Raw genomic sequence first — 26,256 nt, 5'->3', positions numbered from 1 at the left:
GAGTGGGAGTCTGGGCCATTATGACTGATCCACTTTGTGTCACCCCAGGGTCTTTTGCCCAAACAGAATGTCTGCTTAGGGCTGAAGAGATGGCATAATGGTTCTGCGAAAGGCTCTCATACCTGAGGCTGAGGCCCTACTCAATCCCCAGCATAAGCCAGAGCTTAGCAGTGCTCTGATTTTCATTTACCCCTGGTCTTTTTCAAATAGAATCAATAAAATGTATATTTTTAAAAGTGTCAGAGAGGTTCTGTGCATGGAAAAGAAAAGTTTGAAACGCACCAACAGTCCAATCATCTCATTTTATGGGTGGGAAAACTGAGGTCCTGTAGCTACTAGAGTTTGTCCGAGGATAGTTTGAAGCCGAGTTTGAAGTGAAGCCCACGGCCTCTGCCAGAGCACCCAGCCTGGTCGGCTCAGGGCTAGGCTGGGGTCTGTTGCCTGCTTACCCTGCCTCTTCCCCTCTGGACAACAGAGACCAGGCCCAGCCCCCATGACCTTGGGGACGCTATTCCCAACCCCGGGATTCTACCCTCACCCCTCTTTAAATGGCCCAGCCCCCCACCCAGGCTGGGGTTCTCTACAGTGTACCCACCCACCTCAGCCACCAGGACTTCAGCTTCCTGCCTTTACCGCCTTTCTCTCTCCCACCCCTTCACAATGGCATCTTCCCTGAGCCCCAGGCTCCCCTGCTACCAGGAATCACCCCCTCTTTTGGGGGGTCCCCCACCCAGCCTCAGAAGGTGTAGGCGCCCACAAAGACGGTGAGTCTCAGTACAGAGCTGGCCCGGTAGCTCATGAGGGAGTTCATGGTGACCATCTCCAGGTCCAGCACATACTCTCGTGGGCCCGTCACCGGCCGGGCCAGGACCAGCATGGCGCTGACATTGTTGATTTGCTGCAGGGCACAGTGAAGGGTGGGGACACATAGGCTGCATCAGCCAAGGGCTAAGGGCCCCACCCTCGCGTCACCCCTCCCTACCCCATGTCTTGCATACTCAAAGTAGTGCAGTGGCAGGAAAGCCCCCAGCAGGCTGTGACCCTCTCCCTCCTCACATCCCCAGAAGTCTCGTCCCACCCTCTGCAGCTAGTTCTGTCTAACCAAGACCAACTGACGATCCAAGGTCATTAATCTTGGTGACCCGGGACGGGTGGCTTCCCCTTCAGGGCAGGTCACTTCAAAGAGGAAGAAAAAAGAAGAAATCAGTGACAACTGGCCAGCCTTGTCCTCCATCTTACACGCTGCCACCGCTGCACCTGCAGAGAGCGGGAGCTGGGCCTGCGCCTGCCCTGCGGCTTCCTCTCCAGAGCACCTGCACCTACCTCTGCCGGGAGCCTGGGTCGCGCCCCTGCCTGGGGGGGGGGGGGGGCTTTGAGAGGCGAGACACCGACCGCAGTATTGGGGAGGGCACAGGAGGGTCTTACCCTGATGTAGAAGTCCTCCTGCGAGTTTCCCGCGCGGATCTGAAAGGCATTGTAGGCGCCAGGGTAGACGGAGGTGGCCTGGATCTGGAACACGTCGGCGGGCACGCTCCGCTCCGAGGTGATGCTCATGTAGCGATGCACGATGGACGAGGGCTGCTCTCGGCACAGCGGGTTGGAGGCCGGACAGAGGCAGCGGCTGGGCGCCCCACACGGGGAGTCGCGAATGAGTCCCCCACCCGGATAGGGATCCTCCCACTGTCGCTAAGGAACCAAGCCCACGGTTGAAACTACAACTCCCATCAGCCCTCGGGGCACGCTGGCGTTCACACAGCGGCCCGTCAGCCGCAAAGCCTGCTGGGGGCTGTAGTTTCTGCGCCCCCCCCCCCCCGCCGCCGTGGAGCACACTCACTTGTCAGACACCTGGACGTAGGGCTCCACGCAGCGGTTGGTGTCCACGCAGCGGTAGCCCCCGTGGAAGTTGACGCAGGTTTGGGCCTCAGAGCATTGGTGCGCGCCCGACTCGCACTCGTCAATGTCTGTGCCGGGGGAGAGGGGCTGGGACCCGGAAGGCAGGCCTCCGGCCCCTGGGCACCGCTTGGCCAGCGCCCCCCGGGCAACCTGTACCTTGGCAGAGGCGCGTGGCCAGCAGCTGGTAGCCCTGCGGGCAGTGGCAGGAGAAGCGGCCCGGCTCGTTGACGCAGCGGTACTGGCAGAGGTAGCTGGAGTAGCTGCACTCATCAATATCTGAGGAAGACCAGGGGGAGGGCTGCTGGCCAAGCAGAAACACCTGCCCAGTGCACAGACCTCCCGCTTTGCTTTGCCCCAGGCCGAGACAATATAAACGGGGCCCAGGCCGTGATGCAGTGAGTGGGCTGCTGAAATCGGAAACCCGAGGTCGCCTAGCTCAACCCCCGGCCATCTCCAGTGACAGTGATGCTCCGACCCTGCTCATTCTCTGCCTGCTGTTCTATCCTGTGCTAATAAATGAGTTCTTGAAACAACAAAGACTATACTCAAAGAAAGCCCTGGACACTCAAGGGCACACAACGTCCTGAGTTTTGTTTCTCGGCGTCCCATCACGCGTGCCAAAGTGATGGTGTGTTTGTAAGCTATCTTGCCAGCCTTCAGAACCTGCTTTTTTTTTAAAAAAAGATTTTATATGTTAATACTATTATTATTTTTTTTTAATATTTATTTATTCCCTTTTGTTTTTTTATTGTTGTAGTTATTGTTGTTATTGATGTCGTCGTTGTTGGATGGGACAGAAAGAAATGGTGAGGGGGGAGACAGAGAGGGGGAGAGAAAGACAGACACCTGCAGACCTGCTTCACCGCCTGTGAAGCGACTCCCCTGCAGGTGGGGAGCCGGGGGCTCGACCCGGGATCCTTAAGCCGATCCTTGAGCTTTGTGCCACCTGCGCTTAACCCACCGACTCTCTATGTTAATACTATTGTTATTGGGAGTCGGGCGGTAGCGCAGCGGGTTAAGCGCAGGTGGTGCCAAACTCAAGGACTAGCAAAAGGATCCTGGTTTGAGCCCCCGGCTCCCCACCTGCAGGGGAGTCGCTTCACAGGCGGTGAAGCAGGTCTGCAGGTGTCTGTCTTTCTCTCCCCCTCTCTGTCTTCCCCTCCTCTCTCCATTTCTCTCTGTCCTATCCAACAACGACGACAACAATAATAACTACAACAATAAAACAACAAGGGCAACAAAAGGGAATAAATACATAAATATAAAAAATTTAAAATAAATATTTTTTAAAAATACTATTATTATTTAATTTATTTTGTATAGGGCAGCAGAGAACGAGATCGCAGCACTGAAACTTCCTTCAATTTGGTCGGGGCCAGGTTTGAACCTGGGCCGGGCACATGGCAGTGCAGTACACTATCCAAGTGAGTTATTTTGCTGAATCTTTTGTTGTTGTTGTTATTAAATATTTATCATTTTTACTCTGGTAGGACAGAGGAAAAATGAGAGGGAAGGGAAGGGAGGGAGGGAGAGAGACAGAAAGAAAGAGAAACACCAACAAAACTCTGCTTCACCACTTGTGAAGCTTATTCCTCGCAGGTGGGGACCAGAGGCTTGAACCTGCTGGGTTCTTGCGCACGGTCATGTGTGTGCTCAACCAGATGTGCCACCTGGTTATTATTGTCATTATTAACCGGAGATGCTTAGCTCTGGCTTATGATGGTGCCAGGGATTGAACTTGGGACTCAGGAGCATGAAAGTCTTGTATAACCACCATGCTCTCTCCCTGGCCCTATTCATTTAAGAACAAGGAGAGAACCAGAGCATCACTGGCATGTTCATTGCCGGGCATGAAATTCCAGACCTCACACTTGAGAGTCCAGAGCTTAAGCCACTGTGTCACCCCCCACCCCGGGATGCAAGAACCCAGTTCGCAGAGAAGGGTTTGAAGAGAAGGGTCTGTCTCCTGTAGGGCAGTCTGGCCTCCAGGGCAGGGGCACCACTCTTGACTCAGCCCCCCTCCCCAGGTACCCTCTGAGTCCTGACTGCTCCCCTGTGTATCTCCCCACAGAATGGACAGACAGGAGGCCCAGCTCCCAGCAGGGCTGGGGGTTGGGGGGCAGCAGGGCCCAGGCACAAAGCTCTCACCACTGCAGGAGAAGCCATCCCGGTGCAGCTCATAGCCCTGGTGGCAACGACACACAAAGGTCCCATAGGAGTTGACACAGCGCTGCTCACATGGGGCTCCCATGTCACACTCGTTCACATCTGGGGGTGCCACAGAGGAGGGGTGACAGATAAGGAGCGGCTGGAGCCCCCTTCACCTGGGCTGGCCCGGTCGAACCCAACCCCCTGGCACCCCCAGGCACCAGGCCCGGCCCAGCCTCACCCACACAGGAGCGGTTGTTGGGCCCCAGCTGGAAGCCTGGCTCACACTGGCAGCGGAAGGAGCCGGGCAGGTTCACGCAGCGGTGCTGGCAGTAGCGATAGCGACACTCGTCTATGTCTGATGGAACAGGGGACTGAGTCACCTGCGGCCCCACGGGCCTCACCAGACACTGTCATTTGGGGGGTGGGGTGGAGTGGGGGAGAATGGATGCTGGGGATCAAAGCAGAGGCCTCACACCCTTGCTCTCCAGCCCAAGCCCCCCACGCACAGCCCATATCTGCTGGCAGAGATGGACTCACCCACGCACTCGGGCCCAATCTTGCGGTAGCCGTCGGGGCAGGTGCACTGGAAGGAGCCGGGCAGGTTGTGGCACTGCTGGCTGGGGCGGCAGTCGTGCAGGTCCTGGGTACACTCATCCACGTCTGCGGGGGGACACCACTCAGCACCCGCGGGAGTCCTGTCCCCCCCACAGGGGCCACGCAGGCACGGACTGCTGCCATAGGCCCAGCACCCTAAAACCGCAGTGGGGGGTTGAGCCTCCCAACAGCACACGTGACAGGCCATCAGCCTGGGGGCCAGCTGCAGAGGCACCCTAAGCTGTGAGACCCCAGGTCAGGGCCCTGCCCAGACCCCGAGGAGCCTCCACTGCTGGTCCAGAGAGAGTAAGTGAAGCGCTCGGAGCTTCCCAGTCACAGCCTCGTCTGAACCACTGGGTGCTCCTTCCACACTCACACTCGGCCCACAGGAGGGGCAGAGGTGACGGGACTGCCAGGAGCCAGGAGCTAAGTCTGAGTGTGGCCCAGAGCTCTTTATTTATCTCTTAAGACTGATTTATTAATAAGAGAACAAGAGAAAGGGGGTGGGGTGGTGCACCGGGTTGAGCGCACATAATACAAAGTATGAGGACTAGTGCAAGAATCCTGGTTCAAGCCCCCAGCTCCCCACAAGCAGTGAAGCGTCTACAGGTTTCTATTTTCTCTCTCCCTACCTTTCCCTCAATTTCTCTCTGTCCTAACCGAAAAATTAAAAAATGGCCACGGGACTATGGAGTCATAGTGCTGACACTGAGCCCCAGCGACAACCATGGAGGCAAAAAGAGAGAGAGAGAGAGAGAGGAAGAAGCAGCATCTTGACACATGCTGTTTCAGGAACAGAACTCAGGGCCTCATGCTTGCAAGTCCAGTGCTGTAACCACTGCACCGCCTCCAGAGCTAGGCCGCAATTTTATTTGCTGTTTGGAGGAAGGGCACTTGGGTCTCACACAGACAGCTTTACCTTCTGGATCACGTTCCCCCTTCCATTCAAATACAGAGGACAAACACCACAGCAGAGACTGCCGTTGCCACGGACCTCCTCCACTCCACGTGGTGCGAGGCCTCAAACCTAGGCGCTTGCTGTGTGTGACAAGTCAGGCTCCCTACCGGCTTCGCATAGTAAGAGAGGGGAGGATGCTGGGACATAAGGGTCTAGTGTCACCCCAGCGAAAAGTTGTGGGAGTTTCCAGGGCAGCGGCAGGGGCACGCAGGAGGGAGCCCCACTCACCCACACAGCTCTCTTGTTCATCAGGCTCATAGCCCGGGGGGCAGGGGTCGGGGTGCTGGGCGGGAGGCACGGGTGGCGGGGGGCCCTCGCCGTGCAGGTCGTTGATGACGGCGGCAGAGCGGGGCAGGCACAGGTAGCCCCCGTAGTGGTTGATGCACTTCATCTCCCCCTTGCATGCGTCAGGGATGGTCAGGCACTCGTTGACATCTGTGCGGAGGGGCCTGCTGGGACAGCCGCTCCTGGGCTGGCCGGGGCCTTCTCTGAGCTCAGGAGCGGGGCAAGGCCTGCCCGCCTCACTCTGCCCTCCTCACCCCCAGTCTGGCCCTCCTCTGCCCCAGCTCAGCCCAGGACCAGGACCGGAGTGCAGGCTTGAGTCACTGCCCTCCGGGGACTTGGTGGCACACAGCGGGACAGGGTGGTGGCAAAGCCCTGTGGCTCCCTCACCCACTGGGAGGGGGGTGGGGGCAGAGGCTATCTGGGTCTCTCTGAGATATCTGGGCAGCCCCAGCGGCTTCTCCACCCATGTAGAGCCGGCTCCCAGACAACCAGAGTCGGCAGGGCACAGGCCACAGGGCTCCTGCCGCAGCTCTTTGGGGCCTTGGGGTTGTCCTCTGGAACCTGATCTCCCCTTCCCTGCTGGAGGGTGTCGGGACCCCCAGGCGAACTCACCCCGGCAGTGCTGGCTGTCGGGGTCCCACTCATAGCCATCTGTGCACTCCTAGGAGGGGACCACAGGGAGCCAGCAGTCACCTCTGGCTCCCTCCAGCCGGCCAGCTGAACGCCAGGGCCGCAGCCTGATAGCTCTCCGGCCTGCTCCAAATAATATCCCCTCTCTGGGGACAGTCTTCCCCAACAGCTGCCACCCCAGGTCCCCGACTCTGTGGGCTCTGTGTGTCCCCAGCCCAGCCTGCCCAGGTCAGGCCCCCCAAGTCCCACCGTGTAGCTGTCGGGCTCCTCGGGCTCCTGGGGAGCCGCGGCCCCGGAGAGCAGAAGCAGCAGCGCCCAGAGCAGGACGGACCCGGGCCGGCAGGAGGCGGAGGGGACCATCCTGGGGGTGCAGGGGGAGGAGGGGGTCAGGGGGACCCCCGCCACGGCACCCCCAGCCCTGGCCCCAGGACCCGGTGCCCAGCCCCCCGCCTCCCGCTAGGCCCGGACCGGAGCCCCCCGGGCCGCCCCGCCCCGTCCCCGCCGGGTCTCCCCGGAGCGCGGCCTCCGGGCCCCGCGCTGACGCCGACTGGGCCGCGGCTCTGCCCCGCGCCCTCCCCCTCCCGGCCGGACACCGCTCACTCGGCCCCCGCGGCTCGGCGGCTGGGCGGCTCGGAGCGCCTGCGGGCGACGGGCGGGCGGGCGGACGGACTGACAGACGGGCGCACGGACGCGCAGCTCCCTGGACGCGCGGCCCCAGGAAGCGCCCCCCGCCCGCCCCCCGCCCGCCCGCCGGCGCGGCCCACCCCGCCGCCTCCGCCCGCCCCGCGCGGATTCCTGAGCCCGCGCCAGGGGGAGGGACCCCGGCCCCCCGCCCCGCCCCGCCCGCCGCCCCCCTCCAGCTCCCCGTGGGCGTCCAGCCAGGCTCCGGGCGCTCGGGACTGGGGCCCCGCCGACCCCCGCGCACCCTCCCGCGAGTCACCCTGGGCGCAGAGAAGCCCACCTTCTAGAAGTGGCCCCCAGCCCGCGTGCAGCCGGGGTCAGAGCTTCACCCACGAGCGGCACCCCGGCCGGCCCCTGCGCCCCGCGCCCGGGACAGTGGGGGGCCGGCGACACCGGGGTGGGGGGCGGGGGCGACGCTGCCTTTGGCCCCGAATGAATGGAAGCCCCTGAGAGCGCGGGCAGGCTGCTCTCCGCGCGGGGCGCCAGCGGCCCTCCCTCCCCGCCCCCCGGGAGCCCCCCAGCGGAGCCCCCAACGGAGCCCGCACCCTCGGGGCGGGGCGGGGCGGGGCGGGGCCAGACGGGAAGGCCGCGTGTGCAGGGAGCCCGCGGGAACTGCCACCCCGGCCGGCCGCTGTCTGTCTGTCCGTCCGCACGCTCGTCCCGGACGCAGCCCGGGGACCCCTCCTCCTCCTCCAGCTTCAGGGAGAGCCAGGCGCCTCCCACCCCCACCCCGCGCTTTCCCAGCTGTGTGGGAGCAGAGGCTGGAAATAAGAGCCCTTTCAGAAACAAACAGAAAAAAGACGATAATAAGTGCTGGCGAGGACAGGGGGCCTTGGACGGCTCCCCCAGCGTGGGCGGCCCAGTCACTTTGGGAAACAGCCTGGGGGGGGGCATTTGAAGCGATTGAACACCTAGGTGTGTACACACACACGCACACACACGTACACACACGCACACACACGTACACACACGCACACACACACGCACACATACACACATGTACACACACGCACGGACACACACGCACACACACAAACGCACACGTACCCACGCAAACGCACATGGACACGTGTTTCATAGGAAAGCTATTCATAAAGAGCCCAGATGTGGGGCAGATGTGGGTGAGTGGCTCAAGGAAGAGCAGGAAGGATGGACTCAGGACATGGGCCAGGAGGTAGCCGTGGCTAGTGGTGGACATACAAGCATGGCAGCCTGGGCTTGATTGCTGACGTGGCATGTGCCAGAGGGACGCTCTGGTTTTCTCCTGTTAATAAATATTATCTTGCCTCAGGCAGAAGTTGAAAAACAAGATCAGAGTGGTCCGGGAGGTGGCGCAGTGGTTAAGGAACTAGACTCTCAAGCATGAGGGCCAGAGTTCAGTCCCCGGCAGCACATGTACCAGAGTGATGTCTGGCCCTTTCTCTCTCTCCTTCTATCTTTCTCATCAATAAAATAAATAAAATCTTTAAAAAAAAAAAAAAAAAAAAAGAAAAAGAAAAACAAGATCAGAAGAGAAAACACAAGTAGAACCTGAACTGGAATTGGCGTATTGAACCAAAGTAAAAGACACTGAGGTGGGTGGGTGGGGAGAATACAGATACAAGAAGGAGGACAGAGGACCTAGTGGGGGTTGTATTATTATATGGAAAACTGGGAAAGGTTATGCTTGTACAAACTATTGTATTTACCCTTGAATGTAAAACATTAACTCCCCAATAAAGAAAATTTAAATAAATAAATAAATAAATATTATCTTGGGAGCTCGGCGGTAGCGCAGTGGGTTAAGCGCACCTGTCGCAAAGCACAAGGACCGGCGGAAGGATCCCGGTTCGAGCCCCGGCTCCCCACCTGCAGGGGAGTCGCTTCACAGGCAATGAAGCAGGTCTGCAGGTGTCTGTCTTTCTCTCCCCCTCTGTCTTCCCCTCCTCTCTCCATTTCTCTGTCCTATCCAACAGCAACAACAATAACTACAATAATAAAACAAGGGCAACAAAAGGGAATAAATAAATATTTATTTAAAAAAAAAGTAGGGCTGGCGAAATAACTCACTTGGCTCGTGCGCTGGTTTGCTACATGTGCAACCAAGGTTCAAGCCCAACCCCACTGCACCGTCAGAAGCTCTGGTGTTATGGCCTCTCTGTCTCTCAACTCTAACTCCCCACCTTGTCTCCCGGGCTATCGTTGTGGCTCAGTGCCAGCACTGCAGATGCCCTGGTGGCCATTCTTTCTACTTTTTATGGGATAGGATAGATATATTTAGAGGAGACAAGGAGATAAAGAGGGACAAGGAGAGAGACACCTGCAAACCTGCTTCACTGCTCATGAAGCTTCCTCCCTGCAGATGGGAAGTGGGGCCTTGGATCCGGGTCTTGTGCAAGGTAACATGTTTGCTTAACCCAGTACTTCACCAGCTGGCCCCCTCCCATCTCTCTCATGAAATATTTATTTGTTCAAGAGAAAGACAGGAGGAGAGGGAGAAAGAACCAGGCGTCACTCTGGCACACGTGCTGGCAGGGATGGAACTCAGGACCTCAGGCTTGACAGTCCAGCGCATTTCCCACTGCGCCACCTCCAGGGCCATACTCTCCCATCTCTCTTTAAATTAAAAAAAAAAAAAAAAGATTTATTCCCTTTTGTTGCCCTTGTTGTGTTGTTATTGATGTCATCATTGTTGCACAGGACAGAGAGAAATGGAGAGAGGAGGGGAAGACAGAGGGGGGGAGAGAAAGACAGACACCTGCAGACCTGCTTCACCGCCTGTGAAGTGACTCCCCTGCGGGTGGGGAGCCGGGGGCTCGAACTGGGATTTTTACGCTGGTCCTTGCATTTTGCACCACCTGTGTTTAACCTGCTGCGCACCATCCAACTCTCTTTAAATTTTAAAAAATCTTTTTATTATTATTGGATAGAGATAAAGAGATATTGGGAGGGGAAGGGGAGATAGAGAGGGACTGAGAGACACCTGCAGTCTTGCTTTACCACTTGTGAAGCTATCCCCCTGAATGTGGGGACCAGGGGCTTGAACCTGGATCCTTGAGCGCTGTAATGTGTGTACTTAACCAGATACACCACCACCTGGCCCCTAAAAGTTTGTTTTAATATTTCTTTATTTTAAATATTTATTTATTTATTCCCTTTTGTTGCCCTTGTTGTTTTATTGTTGTAGTTATTTATTGTTCTTGATGTCATTGTTGTTGGATAGGACAGAGAGAAATGGAGAGAGGAGGGGGAGACAGAGAGGGGGAGAGAAAGACAGACACCTGCAGACCTGCTTCACCTCCTATGAAGCGACCTCCCTGCAGGTGGGGAGCCAGGGGCTCGAAACAGGATCCTTAGGCGGGTCCTTGCGCTTTGTGCCACCTGCACTTAACCCGCTGTGCTACCGCCCAACCCCCCCCCCTTTTTTAAAAAATATTTCTATGTGGTCTGGGAGGTGGCACAGTGCATAAAGAATTGGACTTTCAAGCATGAGGTCCTGAGTTCAATCCCTGGTAGCCTATGTACTAGAGTGATGATGTCTGGTTCTTTGTCTTCTCCTACCTTCATCATGAATAAATAAGGTCTTTAAAAAAAATTTTATGGGGGAGCTGGGCGGTAGCGCAGCGGGTTAAGCGCATGTGGCGCAAAGTGCAAGGACCTGCCTAAGGATCTTGTTTCGAGCCCCCAGCTCCCCACCTTCAGGGGAGTCACTTCACAGGTGGTGAAGCAGGTCTGCAGGTGTCCGTCTTTCTCTCCCCCTCTCTGTCTTCCCCTCCTCTCTCCATTTCTCTCTGTCCTATCCAACAACGACGACATTAATAACTAAAACAATAAAAACAACAAGGGCAACAAAAGGGAATAAATAAATAAAATAAAATATTAAAAAAATTTTTTATGTGTTATTGCACCAAAGTAAAAGACTCTGGGGTGGGTGGGTGGGTGGGTGGGTGGGGAGAATACAGGTCCATGAAAAATGATGAATGAAATAGTGGGGGTTGTATTGTTAAATGGGAATCTGGGGAATGTTATGCATGTTCAAACTACTGTATTTACTGTTGAATGTAAAGCATTAATTCCCCAATAAAAATAATAAATAAATAAAATAAAATATTTTTAAAAATTTTATGTGTTATTGCACCAAAGTAAAAGACTCTGGGGTGGGTGGGTGGGTGGGGAGAATACAGATCCAAGAAGGATGACAGAGGACCTAGTGGGGGTTGTATTGTTAGATGGAAAACTGGAAAATGTTATGCATGTACAAACTATTTACTGTTGAATGTAAAACATTAATTTCCCAATAAAGAAATTAAAAAAAATTTTATGTGGTCCGGGAGGTGGTACAGTGGCTAAGGCACTAGACTCTTAAGCATGATGTCCTGAGTTCAATCCCCAGCAGCACATATACCAGAGTGATGTCTGGTTCTTTCTCTCTCTCTCTCCCTCCTATCTTTCTCATTAATAAATAAAATCTTTAAAGTTTTTTATTTGTTATTGGATAGAGAGAAACTGAAAGGGAGAGACGGAGGACAGAGTGACACCTGCAGCCCTGCTTCACCACCTAAATATTTTTTTAAGTTTTTTTCATTTATTATCTTTATTTATTAGACAGAGACAGCCAGAAATCAAGAGGGAGTGGGGTGATAGAGTGGGAGAGAGACAGAGAGACACCCGCAGCCCTGCTTCCCCCTGCAAACCCGGATCCTTGCACACTGTAATACATGTGCTCAACCAGGTGCGCCACCACCCGGCCCCAAATGTTTGTGTTTTTTTTTTCCTAATAAACTAATAGCTAATGATGATGAAGCTCTAACCATCCAGGCACTTCCTGCTGTGCTCTAGGGACAGGACCTTTATCACACATCAGAGGCTGAGCGATTTGTCCCAGGCACAGGACTGTGGCAGGGGCGGGGCTCAAACTCAAGACCCTCTGACTCAGAGACTGGCAGGTTTCTGTCCCCTGGAAGAACGGTAAGAATGCAGCCACCATTCGCTCACCTGCTTTGAGTCAGCCAGGTGTGTAGGTATGCCACAGATGGTCATTCTGCTCAGGGGACTGTCACTGCCCACAGAACTGAGGACCCAAGGTCCAGAGGGCAATGACTGGGTACCGGCTGGTGACTCACAGAACTGGAACTCATGCCTGCATGCTCCAGCCTGGGCACGCCTCCACCCAGAGCCCCTCAGCCTGCTCCCTGGCCTCCCCATTCAATCTACACAAAGCCTTCCAGTGGAGGGTGTCTCTCCCACTGAGCTTTGAGCACCACCCGGGCTATAATTGCCCTGAGGCCCCTGGGCACTGCCCAGGTCTCAATGGGTGCCAGACAGCAACTGCAGGGCCAACAAGTAAATGAGGGAGTGAGCCAGCGAGGAAGATAATTCACTCACAGCTGTGTACTATTCAGCGGGTGGTGATTTGAGTTCATGACTAGACGCGAACTGGATTATGGGAGACTTGGACACTGTAGGGCTCGGCTCCACACCTGCCCAACTGCAATGGGGCTTGTTATCCCCACTGGAAGGTCTTCACTTACTAATCAACCAACAGTGGGGGCGGGACAGCATAGTGGCTATGCAGAAGGCTTCTGTGGCTGAGGTCCAGAGCTCCCAGTTTCAATCCTCCATTCCACCATAATCCAGAGCTGAGCAGTGTTCTGGTAAATAGTAAGAATAATAAAATAAAAAGTGAGCGAGGCAGGTGGTGGCACAGCTGGTTAAGCGTACACAGTATGAAGCACAAAGCTGTACAAGGGTCCGGGTTCGAGCCCCCGGCTCTCCTCCTGTAGGGTGCTTCACAAGTGGAGAAGCAGGTCTGCAGGTGTCTTTCTTTCTCCCTCTCTATCTTCCCCTCCTCTCTCAATTTCTCTCTGCCCTATTCTAGGAAAAAAAAAAAAGATTAAAAAAATATGTGGTCCAGAAGGTGGCACAGTGGTAAAGCTTTGGACTCTCAAGCATGACGTTGCGAGTTCCCTGTTGCTGATCCCTGTCAGCACATGTGCCAGAGTGATGTCTGGTTCTCTTTCTCATAAATAAATAAAATATTTACAAAAAAAAAGATAAAAAAAATACAAGACTATGTTATCTCCCCAACTCATACAAACACACATGCACATACAGACAGATACAAAGGCAGAAAACAGCATAGCACAGAATCTTTCTCCAGAGTGGTGGAGGCTGGACTGGAGCCTGGATGCTGCACATGGCCGAGAGAACCAGGTCACCATCACTGGCATATATGGTACTGGGAACTGAGCCTGGGACCTTAGCTTGCAAATCCCGCTCTCTCTGCCACCTCCCTGGCCACTCTTAGAATTGTCTGGACTCTGGGGTGGCAGAGGTGCCCTGCTGAATGGAAAAGTTCTGACCAAGTGGGCTGGTCAGACCAAAGCCGGATGGTCCCAACGTCCCCCCCCCCCCCATGTCTGTACCTCTCCTGGGCGGCTCCTCTCCACCCTAGTGGAAACCAAGCTGTGGTTTCTCCGGCTCCGCCCTCTCAGCCCCTCCATCTGGGTCTACACAGCTTCCTGCTCCTACACTCTGGGCTGCGGCACCATGTCACCCACTGTCCCTCTCTCCTGCCTCCTGGCCCTGCTGGTGGCAGTCCAAGGCAGCTGGGGTCCCATCAGGTTCCAGGTAAGCACCCCCAAACTCATCCTTCTGTGAACCCCAGGCCTGGGGCTCAGCCCTTTGCACACACAGGGGTTCCATCGCTCTGGGGGCACTCAGAACTGGAGAGGTGACTGACCTGCCCAGGCTCATCCCGGGAGGTAGAGCAGGCTCCCTGGGTGCTCACGGGCCACCCTTCCCTGAAGGACCCTGGCGTCCGGCCACTGGAGTTGAAAGAAGTCTTCACACAGTTCCAGACCCAGTACAACAGGAGCTACTCGAGCCCAGAAGGTATTATGGGGACCCTCTGCCCAACTCCCCCCCCCCCCCCCGCTTTCATTGCATTTCTTTATTTCACTACAGCGTTGGCCTGTGGTGGTGCTGGGATCAAACCTGGGGTCTCTGTGGGCAGGTCTTTCTTCATAATCATGCTCTACCTAATTTCTTCCATTTCATTTTAGTTTATAAACATTTATCTATTGATGAGAGAGAAAGTAGGGGAAGCGAGGAAGGGAGAGCCAGAGGAAGCAGGCCAGCACTCTGGTACATGAGGTGCCAGGCTCCGACCCTGGGCCTCATGACTGCAAGTCCTGCGCTCTGCAGCTGAGCCACCTCCCTGCCACGCTGGGCCAAAGCAGTCAGCCCCCAGCTGGGGGCATTCTCCCTGGATTTCCGTGCACAGGAATGGGCCCAGGGAGAACCTGGACAGAGGTGGTGGCTGTTGGGGCCTGCACGATTCCAGGGGACCACTGGCCGCCACTGTGTGTCATCTGGCAGACAGGGCTTCATTCAGTCCAGTCTGTCCCCAAGCCAGGGACTCCCTTTCCAGGCCCAGGAGTGCCAGCACCACCCCAGCCCTGGGCTTTATTTTTTTAGGAGCTGGCCGGCAGGCTGAGGGGTGGAAGGGGGCACACCCCATCCTCCCTGACCCCTGCTGCTCCAGCTAGGCCAGAGGTGTGAAGCTGAGGCGGAGGAGGTGAGGCGGCAGGAAACAGGGCTCACATCACCCACTTTCTCTTCTGAACCACAAGCATTGTCTCCCAGCCCCCACCTCAGGGGGCATAAATGCCCCTCTTCCTGCCTCTTGGGAAACCCCAAGTCTAGGTGGGCTGGGGAGGCATTTTCCTGGCCATGTGCCCTCAGTGGGGGCCTACTGCCGGGGCCACAGGAAAAGGGACTGCACTATCCCAGGTGTGTGTGTGTGGGGTTTGCAGCCAAGCATCAGTCACTTCCTGTCCCCCTGGCATGACCAACCCCCTGCAGAGTATGCCCGTCGCCTGGATACCTTCGCCCGCAACCTGGCCCGGGCGCAGCGCCTGCAGGACATGGGCATCGCCCAGTTTGGGGTGACCTCATTCAGCGACCTCACAGGTGCTGGGCCATCCTGGGTCGCTGGGGTGGTTTAGGGCACAGCTGGTGGGTAGCTGGGGCGAGGGGGCAGGAGTGGAGGAGGCAGGCACCCTGAGTATGGCTGAACCCTTTCCCCAAGCTCCGTTTGTTTTCACGGCTGTGTGGAATGAACCCACCAGCCACAGTACCCCCCACCCCTGTTCTTTAACCAGAGCCCTGCTCAGCTCTGGCTCAAGGTGGTGTGGGGGATTGAACCTGGGACTTTGTGGAGTCTCAGGCATGACAGTCTCTCTGCAATCTACCCCGCCCTTTTTTTTTAAATGGACCACTGCTTAGCTTTGGCTTATGGTGGCTCTGGGGATGGAGCCCAGGACCTTGGAGGCTCAGACACGAAGCCCTTTCTCATACCCAGTGTGCTGCTGCCTCCCCAGCTCGACTAGACCAGTGTCCCCACCCGCATGACAGTGCCAGAGACCAGTCCCAGGCCTAGCCCGCTGAGCCGCTCCCTCTCAGACATGCAGCTGGCTCTCCTGAGGGTTTGGGATGAGGCAGATGGTCCAGGGCCTGGGGTCAGCATTGTGACCTCGGTGGTCCCTGTCCCCCAGAGGAGGAATTCAGGCGGCTCCATGGGCATCAGTGGGCTGCCACCAAGCCTCCTGTGAGCAGAAAGGTGGGTGATGAAGACTGGGGCCAGCTGGTGCCCTCCAGCTGTGACTGGCGCAAAATGAAGGGTGGCCTCTCGCCCGTCAGGGACCAGGTACTTGTCTCCAGGGTCATCCCTGTGGTGTGGGAGGGAGGGGCAGGATGGGGCCGCCCACCTCACCCCACCCTCACCCACCAGGGGAACTGCAGGTGCTGCTGGGCCATGGCGGCCGCGGGCAATCTGGAGGCCCTGTGGCATATCCACGGGTACAGCTCCGTGGAAGTCTCCGTGCAGGGTACGGGCTATGATGGGGCTGGGGCGGCGGGGGTCAGGGCCGGGCCTGGCACACACACCCTCTCCTTGTGCAGAACTGCTGGACTGCAGCCTCTGTGGGGATGGCTGCAAAGGGGGCTACGTGTGGAACGCCTTCGCCACCATCATCAACGGCAGTGAGTGGCATCACCTCTCGGGGGCTGGGGTGGAGGATGTGGGGACCCTTGGGAACCCCGCACCTGCCTCTGCCCCCTTCTTTCCAGGTGGCCTGGTCAGCGAGGACAAGTACCCATTCCGGGGGGACTTCAAGCCCAACAGGTGCCAGGTCAACTCCAACAAGAAGGACAGGAAGCCCGTGGCCTGGATCCAGGACTTCGCCATGCTTCCGGAGAATGAGGATAGTGAGTTTGTGTGGGGCAGCGGCGGGCAGGCTTGTGGCGGGACGAAGGGAGACGCTGTCTGGGAGGCAAGACTGTGTGTGTGTGTGTGTAGCCTGACGACAGCCTTGCCTCTCAGAAATTGCCGGGTACCTGGCCACCCACGGCCCCATCACGGTGACCATCAACAGTGTGCTCTTACAGGTGGGACCCTGCAGGGTAGGCGTGGGGGACAGGGAGAGGAGGTGGTGGCCTGGACTCAGGCCCTGTCCCCACCCCCCCACCCCCCGCAGCTCTACAAGGGGGGCGTGCTCAAGGCCACGCCTGCCACCTGCAACCCCCAGTTCCTGGACCACTCAGTTCTGCTGGTGGGCTTTGGCAGGGACCGAGGCCGCCGCTCTACCCCATACTGGATCCTCAAGAACTCCTGGGGGACCATGTGGGGCGAGGAGGTGAGTGGGGCCTGGCAGAAAGGAGGGGGGCCTGGGCGGGACCAGCCTCTGAGCACTTTCTGCGGGCGGCTTCCCCAGGGCTACTTCCGGCTGCAGCGAGGGAACAACGCCTGCGGCATCACGAAGTTCCCCATCACCGCCAGGGTGGGGCAGGCGAAGAAGAAGCCCCCTGCCACCTGCCCCCCCTGACAGCGGGGCTCTCGTGCCCTGCCCCCAGACCTCCTGGTTGTCCCCCACCCCCACCCCCCAGCCGCAGCTTAAATAAACTAAGACGGGCGCAGTCCTGATCGGACTCGGTCGGGTGGGTCGGATGCGGGGCCCCCGGGCGCGGGCATCAGTCCCTCAGGGCTGATGGAGACACGGCAGCTCCAGTTGAGGTGACACGGCGACACCATGGCTGTGCACAGGTGCCCCAGAGTCGTGGCAGCTTTATTGAGCGCGGGCGGCCGGGTTAGTCGTGGTAAAGACGCAGCAGGCAGCCCCGCAGGGTGTCCATATAGCGGTCCCAGAGTGCCTGGTGCCTGGGGGACCGGGCAGAGGCTAAGTCTCACCCCCAGGCCCCACCCTCCCAGCCCTCACTGCTCCCTGGAGGGGCTTTGTTCTCGGCTTCAAGTGTGTGTGTGTGTGTGTGTGTGGGGGGGGGCATCATAGCATCAAAGCTTCCCCCAGCACCACATGGGACTCACACGTGGTGCTGGGGCTCAGACCAACGCTACAGCTATGGCAAGGCCTGTGGCTCCACCAGGTGAACTCTGACCTCACTGTACACACACGCACTCGTTAACTCATGACAGGACGTCTCTGGTACACATGATGTCGGGGATCAGACTTGATGCCTCATGCCTGAATGTCCACTGCTCTAACCACTGTGCCACCTCCCAAACACTAGGGTCTACTTTTTTTTTGCCTCGAGGGTTATTGCTGGGCTCGGTGCCTGCACTACGAATCTGCTGCTCCTGGAGGCCATTCTTTCCCTTTTGCTGCCCTTGTTGTTTATCATTGTTATTATTTTGTTATCGCTGTCATCGTTGTTGTTGGGTAAGACAGAAATGAAGAGGGGAGACAGAGGGGGAAAGAAAGATAAGACACCTGCAGACCTGCTTCACCGCTTGTGAAGTGACACCCCCCCATGCAGGTGGGGAGCTGAGGGCTCGAACCGGAATCTTTACATCAGTCCTTGCGCTTCGCACCATGTGCGCTTACCCCGCTGCGCTACCGCCCTGCCCCATGGTCTACTCTTTTAACGCAGACCCAGGGTCCTGCACGTGTGATTCCACCCAGCAACACCCCAGGTATCAGGAGCCCAGGTGTGCACCCTACCAGCTGAGCTTCTTCCTGGCTCCCTCATCGTTACCGTCCTGTCATGGCCTGCAGTTTATATAACTAAGGCAGACACCAGTTAAGGCTCCGGAAGGTGGGCTGAGGACAGGGACCCTGAGCCTGCAGGAGGGTGGGGGGGGTGACTCTCACCGGAAGCCATCCAGGGAGTGGACCGTCACCGAATACTGATTGAGGAAGAGTCGCACGTCACCCAGTGGCCAGTGGTCAGAGCGGCAGGGTTCCACGAACTGCGGGCCAAGGTGTACCTAGTGCCAGTCCTCTGCGCACGTGTAGCACCAGGACGAAGTGGGGGTGGGGGTGTGGGTGTGGGGAAGGGGCGGGCGGGCGGGCTCACCTTCTCCACCAGGTCCACAAACAGGTCTCGGACGTCTTTGTTGTGGGTCAGCTTGGCCGCCACATTCACCAGCCCCCGGGACAGGTTCTGTGGGGCAGGGGGCTGAGCCCAGAGGTTGGGGGAACCAGGCCTCTCTCCACCTCCCTCAGTCAAGTGACTCCCGGCTTTCGGGGCTGGCTCCCCCCTCACAGGCAGGCCGTCAGTCTCGTGAGGAGCGGAGGCGCTGGAAGGCCCAAAGGACACGCGCTAGACTGGGCCACCGACCTTGAAGTTGGCTTCCATCTCTGAGAAGACGCCGAGCTTCCCCCTCAGGGCAGTGCACACCAGGCTGGGGAAGACGGGGTCAAGGTGAGCGCCCCTCAGGCACCCCTCGACTTCCAGCGGGGGCCCCCAGCCCCTCCCCCCACCTCTTGTGCAGGTCCAGAAGGTCCTTGTCAGCCACCAGCACCTTGAGCTCTTTCAAGTCCTGGAGGAACTCCTTGTCTAAGTCCATGTCCATGTCGTCCACCTGGGAGTCTGAGGGAGGCCCGGGAAGAGGCGGTCGGGGGGCCTTTCCGTGACATCCCGAGCCCTCCTCCCGCCACCCCACCGCACGCCCACAACACAGAAGAGGAAGCAGAACATCAGAGGGGAAAGAGCCTTGTCCCCAGGCCCCAAGTCTGCAGACACACTGCGGGTGGGCGAGACACAGGCACGGAGGGTCTGGGCACCTGGCTTGCTGGGGGCCTCACCGACGGCTCCGAGCGTCCAGTTCTGGATCATGAGCTCAGCGCAGAAGGCAAAGTCACCAAAGCTAAGATACTGCAGTTTTTTCTTCGCCGTCTCGAAGCGGTTGTTGGCAAAGAAGACGATGGCGGCATAGTCCCTGGGGGGGGGGACAGTGGGACCGTCGGGGCTCCCGCAGCCTCCCGCTTGGCCCCTTTCTGCCCTGGGACGGGTGGCTCCCTGCCACTTTGCTCTGGGCCTCCGGGTCTGTGCAGAGGTCATGTGCCCAGTCCTAATGGGAGCGAGAGGGGTCCCCAAGGTAACCACTGCCATTCACTGGGACTTTCTAAGGCTGAGGGGTCACACCGTGGGTTGTAGGGAGGGCACCAGGATTTGGGCCGAAGCCCAGACTGGGGACTGAGAGGGACAAAGCCCAGAATATGTGTAAGGTTCCAGGTTTTATCCCCAGCACCACCGATGGCTCTGGCCAAAAAGGGGGATATGGGGATAGGGAGCGGTGAACCTTGCCAAGCACAGCGTGCGAGGACCCGGATTTGAGCTCTGTTGGGAGCAGCATTCAAGGTAAACCTCTTAGGTCTCCTCTCCCCCCGGAGAAGGGGGATAGCCGGGAGGGGCGACATGGCTACCCCATGACCTTTGGCTGCGCTCTGCAAACTTCCCTGCTCTTGTTTACGCCTCGGCTGGCTGATGTGGACTTGGTGGCATGTAACCATTCCCCCGTTTTTCTGTTATGCTTAGTTGATCACATTCCTGGAACTAGCTACATATAGGACAATAATAACGGGAACATAGCGACTGTAGAAAAGCAAGTTTTACAAGCAAACCATTAGAGGAGGAGAGCAAATGCCAGTAATCGCTTATCTTTACAATAACCCATGGATCTTTACTGTGATTGATTAATCTTTAACTGCCAGGAAGTCATGACACCTCGTGTAACCTTGTATTGTGTAGAACTGCTCGCCTTCTGTATAAATCCTGGAGACTCAGAAATAAAGGCACCGTGTCTCTGGCACCGGTCCTCCCTACCCCACTGTCAGCTCTCATGCCTTCCCTCGGGAACCTGATGGAGGTCACTGTGGGCTTGGCTGGACCGAGCCTCGACAGAGCTCCCCGCTCTCTCCACCTGCGGGGGGTTGAGGGGTGTGGTAGTGCTTCCTGGGTGGTGAAGCAGGTCTCCAGGTGTCTCTCTCTCTCCCTCTCCCATCCAAGTACTAACCAGGCCCTCCCCTGCTTAGCTTCCAAGATCAGGTGTGTTCAGGGTGGTGTGGCCAGATTCTTTCTCCCTCTCTTAAGCCCCTTCCCCTCTCAATTTCTTTTTGTCCTATCAAGTAAAATATAAAAGAGGGAAAAAATAGCGGTAGAGTCACAGTACTGGCACCAAGCCCCAATGGTAATCCTGGTGGTCATTTGTAAATGAAAGCACTTTATGCATCAACAAACAGCTGGGGAAGTGGTGCAGGGGCAGAGCACAGGACTTTGACGCTCGAGGTCCCCCAGCTGGGGGCCGCGGGGCAGGACTGGGGGGGGGGGGTAGGGCTTCACCTGGTCAGGCGGTCAGAAGGCAGGACTGGGGGGGGGTAGGGCTTCACCTGGCCAGGCGGTCAGAGGGCAGGACTTGGGGTGGGGGGGGGTAGGGCTACACCTGGCCAGGAGGTCAGAGAACAGGACTGGGGGGGGGTAGGGCTTCACCTGGCCAGGCGGTCAGAGGGCAGGACTGGGGGGGGGGGTAGGGCTTCACCTGGCCAGGCGGTCAGAGGGCAGGACTGGGGGTGTGGGGGGGTAGGGCTTCACCTGGCCAGGCGGTCAGAGGGCAGGACTGGGGGTGGGGTGGGGGTAGGGCTTCACCTGGCCAGGCGGTCAGAGGGTGGGGGTTGGGGGGGTAGGGCTTCACCTGGCCAGGTGGTCAGAGGGCAGGACTGGGGGGGGGTAGGGCTTCACCTGGCCAGGCGGTCAGAGGGCAGAACTGGGGGGGGTAGGGCTTCACCTGGCCAGGGGGTCAGAGGGTGGGGGTTGGGGGGGTAGGGCTTCACCTGGCCAGGCGGTCAGAGGGCAGGACTGGGGGTTGGGGGGGTAGGGCTTCACCTGGCCAGGAGGTCAGAGAACAGGACTGGGGGGGGGGTAGGGCTTCACCTGGCCAGGCGGTCAGAGGGTGGGGGTTGGGGGGGTAGGGCTTCACCTGGCCAGGCGGTCAGAGGGCAGGACTGGGGGGGGGTAGGGCTTCACCTGGCCAGGCGGTCAGAGGGCAGGACTGGGGGGGGGTAGGGCTTCACCTGGCTTGGCGGTCAGAGGGCAGAACTGGGGGGGGTAGGGCTTCACCTGGCCAGGCGGTCAGAGGGTGGGGGTTGGGGGGGTAGGGCTTCACCTGGCCAGGCGGTCAGAGGGCAGGACTGGGGGTGGGGGGGGTAGGGCTTCACCTGGCCAGGCGGTCAGAGAACAGGAAGTGCTGCTGGATGTTGTCCGCCAGGGAGCCCCGCATTTCCTCCACCACCTTGAAGACGCGCTTGAAGTTGTCAAACTGCAGGGCCGCCAGGGATGGGAGCAGAGCACAGGCTGAGAGACCGTCCACTCGCGAGCGCCTCCCTGTGCAGAGGCGGTCGGTCTCCCGCTCCTGTGCCTTCGCTCTCCCAGGCTGACTCTTCACGCACAGAAGCACCACCGCACTGGACACCCGCCGCCCCCTCCGATGGGCTCAAAGGTGGGTCTCGTGCACAGCAAGGCACGTGCCCTACCTGCTGAGCTGTGTCTCCGGCCCCATGCGATAAACTATATTCCTGAAGACTTGCTTCTGTCAGTGACAGACTCACGGAGAGAACCCTCGTGTCTGGGGCCTAGGATCACAGGCTGGACTTCCTGCTTGAGACTCAAACCTTCACCTGCTGCGCCGCCTCCTGGTCTGCAGCTGCTGACTGACTAGATGCTGACTGACTAGCCGGCCTGCCAGTTCCCGCCGGCCCCAAATCAACCCAACAGCTGTCAGCTTAGCATCTGCTGCTGCTCCTGCAAACTCACAGCTAACGACACCTGTTACTGCTGGCTCCCGCCATCGCACCTCAGGGAACACCTGCTCTCGCCTGTCTGCACGCACCCAATTCCAGTGCTGTCCTTCCAGCTCTCAAGCTGGTGCTGGAACGGACCCTGCTGGCTAAGGTCCAGGAAGCAACACACAAGCAGATTCTCGGCTGTACACACAGACCCACGAAGACGAAAGGGAAGACGCTGGCAGCCCAGAAGAAATGCCTGTCGAGGCAAGTGTGCCCCCCAGAGGCAGGAAATGTTTTTTTAAGCTGATAAAAGTTTTGCCCAGAGGCAAAAAATGGCCCCCTCAGGCCTTCCCTTGGCAGCACACTGGTTCTTGTTATTTGCTTACATGTTTCTCCATGTTTGTGCCAGTTTCTCTTTTGAAAATGCCTGTACGATATAGGTTTCTGTTCACCCCACACCCCTGATACTGTGGTCATTTAGTTAAAAACAGAAGGGGGAATTGTTGGTATGTTCCCTTCCCCCCGACCTCTGAGAAGAATTGGTTTGCCCCTTGCTACTTTCGGGTGCCTCTTTCTCCCCGCCCCCTATGCTAAGGACGGGCAGAGTCCCAGCAGCAGCAGCGGAGAGAGGATGATGGAGAAAAGCACATGGTGTGATTTGCCCGTTTGTGAAAAAAGATATACAGCTTCTCAGCCCAGCCGTGTGTCCCCGAGTCTCTGTTACCCGCCCGTGAAGCCAGCCCGGATAAAACAACAAGCCCCCCCCCCTTTTTTTTGCTTCTAGGGTGATTGCTGGAGCTCGGTGCCGGCACTAAGAATTCACTGCTCCTGGAGGCCATTTTTCCCATATTGTTGCCATTGATGTTGTTGTTGGATAGGACAGAGAAAATGAGAGGAGGGGAGGCAGAGAAGGGAAGAGAAAGAGAGACACCTGCAGACCTGCTTCACCGCCTGTGAAGCGACTCCCCTGCAGGTGGGGGGCCGGGGCTCAAACCCGGATCCCTACGCTGGTCTTTGTGCTTTGTGCCACCTGTGCTTAACCCGCTGCGCTACGGCCCGACCCCCTAGAAAGGCCCCTTGCTACTGGCACCATCAAGGCTCCCGGGAAAGACGGCATCTGGTCCCCCCCCCCCCCACCACAAATACCAAGGGGCAGAGATAGATACGTAGGGGAAAAAAAGAAAACAAGAAACTGGTGGCTGAAAGAAACAGAAGCCTAGAGCAGACGGCACGGCCTGGAACACAGGAGGCTCTGAGGGTCCCGGCCAGTGAACGTCTGCAGGAGGCGGCTGTGCTGAGCCCGGGGGGCCGCCGAAACACCGCTCTGGCCAGGGTGGAAAGGGGGCAAAACGTGGCAAGGACACTGGCCAGGAAGCCACTGTCACTACCCCAGCGCGTGAGTGCGAGTGTGTGTGGGGAGCCACATGTGCCCTCCAGGTTGCTATTGGCATGACCACACAGTCTTTGTTCACAGACTGGCCTCGCTTAAAAGCTAAGTTCCTGCTTCTATAGAATCTTTGTTCACCGACAGGATAAGTCCCTGTCTCCCAATTCCACTTGCCCATGAGTCACCCAGGACCTTCCAGATAACGGCTGATCACCATGACCACACACCACTTCAATCAACAGTCCCCAGCTGCTAACTCCCCCCTTGCCCCGGCCTTAAAAACAGCATCTTTGGGAGTCGGGCGGTGGCGCAGCGGGTTAAGCGCAGGTGGCGCAAAGCACAAGGACCAGCGTAAGGATCCCGGTTCGAACCCCGGCTCCCCACCTGCAGGGGAGTCGCTTCCCAGGCGGTGAAGCAGGTCTGCAGGTGTCTGTCTTTCTCTCCCCCTCTCTGTCTTCCCCTCCTCTCTCCATTTCTCTCTGTCCTATCCAACAACGACAACATCAATAATAACTACAACAATAAAACAACAAGGGCCACAAAAGGGAACAAATAAATAAAATATTTAAAACAAACAAATTAAAAAAAAAAACAGCGGGGGTCGGGAGGTGGCGCAGTGGGTTAAGCGCACGTGGTGCAAAGCGCAGGGACCCGCGTAAGGATCCCGGTTCGAGCCCCTGGCTCCTCACCTGCAGGGGAGTCGCTTCACAGGCGGTGAAGCAGGTCTGCAGGTGTCTGTCTTTCTCTCCCCCTCTCTGTCTTCCCCTCCTCTCTCCATTTCTCTCTGTCCTATCCAACAACGAATTGCGTCAACAAGGGCAATAATAATAACCACAACGGAGTATGGACCGACCAGTCAACGCCCATGTTCAGCGGGGAAGCAATGACAGAAGCCAGACCTTCCACCTTCTGCATCCCACAATGACCCTGGGTCCATGCTCCCAGAGGGATAGAGAATGGGAAAGCTGTCAGGGGAGGGCGTGGGATATGGAGATTGGGCGGTGGGAATTGTGTGGGGTTGTACCCCTCCTACCCTACGGTTTTGTTAATTAATCCTTTCTTAAATAAAAAAGAAAAAATAATAATAACCACAACGAAGCTACAACAAGGGCAACAAAAGGGGGGAAAAAAAAAAAAAAAAAAAAAAAAACCCAGCCTCTCTGGTGCTAATAAAGAGACTCGCTCGGAATCCTGACTTGTCCCCTTCCCTCTCCTAGGTTAGCCCCCGTGGCCGGCCCCGCGAGCGCGCGGGGCGCACCTGTCTGCGGCAGCTCTTGAGCGTGATGCCGGTCTTGGCGCTGATGTCGTCCAGGTCTTTCTTGGTGCCCTTGGACAGCTTCTTGCCCAGGACCTCGCGCACAAAGGCCTCGTCGAAGGCGTAGTACCTGCGGGGGAGGGGGAGGCAGAGGACGAGGCCGCGGCTGCCCGCCCACCGGGGAGGCGCGGGGAGGGGGCGCGTCCCGCCCGCCCGGCGGGCTCGGGCTCCCCGGGGCACCTCTCGATGAGCAGCGCCTGGCGCGAGGGCGGGATCTGGAAGACGAGCTGGTGCAGCAGCTTGGGCGGCGCGTGCAGCAGGCGCTCCAGCATGTGGAAGGTGCGGTAGTGGTCCATGGTGTCGCTCTGCAGCACCGCCGCCGTGGCGCCCGTCTGCTCCAGGATGCCCGCGCGCACCCGCAGCGCCACCGCGTCGCTCACTGCGGGGACCGGGGGCGCCGTCAGCCCCGCCTCCCCCCGGCCCGCCCGCCCGACGGCGACCCCGGAAGGCGGCCTCGCGCACCCGAGTAGCCGTCCAGCCAGAGGCGATACACCTCCTCGTCGATGAGGGTCGTGTTCCCCACGAAGATGTCCAGCTCGCTGGTCATGGCGACGCCCGGACCCGGGCAAGGCCCCGGGGGCCCCAGCAGGAACGAGCACGAGCCCGGGCCCGGCGCTGCAGCCGCCGCCGGGGGCCACTTCCGGGTGCGCCGGCTTCTACTTCCGGCGCGGGGTGGGTGGGGCCAGGAGGTCAGGAACGAGGCGGAGGAGCAGCCCCACCTGCTGGCAGGAGGGAGAATTACAGCTCCCACCGGATTCCCTGCTGGATTGCAGGGCATCACAGGAGGACGGGGGAAGACCACCGTCAGATGCACAGTCCTGATCACCTCTTCCCTCTTCGTCCTGGTTTTTCCCCCTTTTCTTCCTACTTACACCTGGATCCTTTTTTTAAAAAAAAATTATATTATTTTAGGAGTCGGGCGGTAGCGCAGCGGGTTAAGCGCAGGTGGCGCAAAGCGCAAGGACCGGCATAGGGATCCCGGTTGGTTCGAGCCCCCGGCTCCCCACCTGCAGGGGAGTCGCTTCCCAGGCGGTGAAGCAGGTCTGCAGGTGTCTGTCTTTCTCAACCCCTCTCTGTCTTCCCCTCCTCTCTCCATTTCTGTCTATCCTATCCAACAACAACAACATCAATAACAACTACAACAATAAAACAACAAGGGCAACAATAGAAAATAAAGAGAAAAGAAAAAAATCCAAAAAAAATTATATTATTTTAATGAGAAAGAGCCGATACAGAGGGAAAGATACTGAGAAAAAAAGAAAGAGACCAGAACACTGCTCAGTTTTGCATGGCGGTGCAGGGG

General features: G+C 57.8%; 4 protein-coding genes across 13 annotated transcripts in view; 2 read left to right on the top strand and 2 right to left on the bottom strand.

Moving 5' to 3' along the window:
- MUS81 (MUS81 structure-specific endonuclease subunit) overlaps positions 1 to 26,256 on the top strand; it is a 39,033-nt gene that overhangs the window by 8,904 nt on the left and 3,873 nt on the right. Inside the window, exon 14 of one of the 2 annotated variants that reach the window (XM_060176012.1) lies at positions 10,395 to 10,482. The exons of the other annotated variant lie outside the window; for it this stretch is intronic. Coding sequence (XP_060031995.1) covers positions 10,395 to 10,478 — 84 coding nt within the window. The 3' untranslated portion in view covers positions 10,479 to 10,482. Of the gene's footprint in view, positions 1 to 10,394; positions 10,483 to 26,256 lie in introns of those variants that run through there. 2 annotated transcript variants of the gene reach the window in all.
- Positions 284 to 25,655, bottom strand: EFEMP2 (EGF containing fibulin extracellular matrix protein 2). 4 transcript variants are annotated; one of them, XM_060176021.1, is made up of 11 exons: positions 25,652 to 25,655; positions 6,761 to 6,872; positions 6,494 to 6,542; positions 5,825 to 6,031; positions 4,582 to 4,704; positions 4,283 to 4,399; positions 4,042 to 4,161; positions 2,050 to 2,169; positions 1,835 to 1,961; positions 1,426 to 1,621; positions 284 to 898 (listed from the first exon to the last, which is right to left on the bottom strand). In XM_060176021.1, exons 2-11 carry the CDS (start codon positions 6,869 to 6,871, stop codon positions 737 to 739), a joined length of 1,332 nt encoding a protein of 443 aa, XP_060032004.1. In that variant the 5' UTR covers position 6,872; positions 25,652 to 25,655; the 3' UTR covers positions 284 to 736. The 4 variants fall into 4 exon arrangements, with proteins under 4 accessions (XP_060032004.1, XP_060032003.1, XP_060032005.1 ...); XM_060176020.1 differs by lacking the exon at positions 25,652 to 25,655 and adding an exon at positions 7,112 to 7,255; XM_060176022.1 differs by lacking the exon at positions 25,652 to 25,655 and having other exon boundaries at positions 5,825 to 6,068; positions 6,761 to 7,070.
- Positions 13,373 to 17,181, top strand: CTSW (cathepsin W). The gene is made up of 10 exons (XM_007518757.2): positions 13,373 to 13,801; positions 13,981 to 14,065; positions 15,038 to 15,145; positions 15,730 to 15,881; positions 15,966 to 16,062; positions 16,136 to 16,216; positions 16,304 to 16,441; positions 16,557 to 16,621; positions 16,711 to 16,869; positions 16,948 to 17,181. The coding sequence occupies exons 1-10, from the start codon at positions 13,721 to 13,723 to the stop codon at positions 17,056 to 17,058; spliced, it is 1,077 nt and encodes a 358-aa protein (XP_007518819.1). The 5' UTR covers positions 13,373 to 13,720; the 3' UTR covers positions 17,059 to 17,181.
- On the bottom strand, positions 17,237 to 25,596 carry FIBP (FGF1 intracellular binding protein). 6 transcript variants are annotated; one of them, XM_060175999.1, is made up of 10 exons: positions 25,416 to 25,596; positions 25,134 to 25,332; positions 24,897 to 25,023; positions 21,685 to 21,785; positions 19,255 to 19,409; positions 18,952 to 19,060; positions 18,809 to 18,872; positions 18,545 to 18,646; positions 18,340 to 18,455; positions 17,237 to 17,390 (listed from the first exon to the last, which is right to left on the bottom strand). In XM_060175999.1, the coding sequence occupies exons 1-10, from the start codon at positions 25,498 to 25,500 to the stop codon at positions 17,321 to 17,323; spliced, it is 1,128 nt and encodes a 375-aa protein (XP_060031982.1). In that variant the 5' UTR covers positions 25,501 to 25,596; the 3' UTR covers positions 17,237 to 17,320. The 6 variants fall into 6 exon arrangements, with proteins under 6 accessions (XP_060031982.1, XP_060031984.1, XP_060031983.1 ...); XM_060176001.1 differs by having other exon boundaries at positions 18,340 to 18,437; XM_060176000.1 differs by having other exon boundaries at positions 18,545 to 18,631.

This window comes from Erinaceus europaeus, chromosome 17, assembly GCF_950295315.1.
Source record: "Erinaceus europaeus chromosome 17, mEriEur2.1, whole genome shotgun sequence".
In the NCBI taxonomy this organism is placed as follows: Eukaryota; Metazoa; Chordata; class Mammalia; order Eulipotyphla; family Erinaceidae; genus Erinaceus; species Erinaceus europaeus.
The sequence above is the reverse complement of the archived record's forward strand: the minus strand, read 5'-3'. Positions and strand labels throughout refer to the sequence as shown.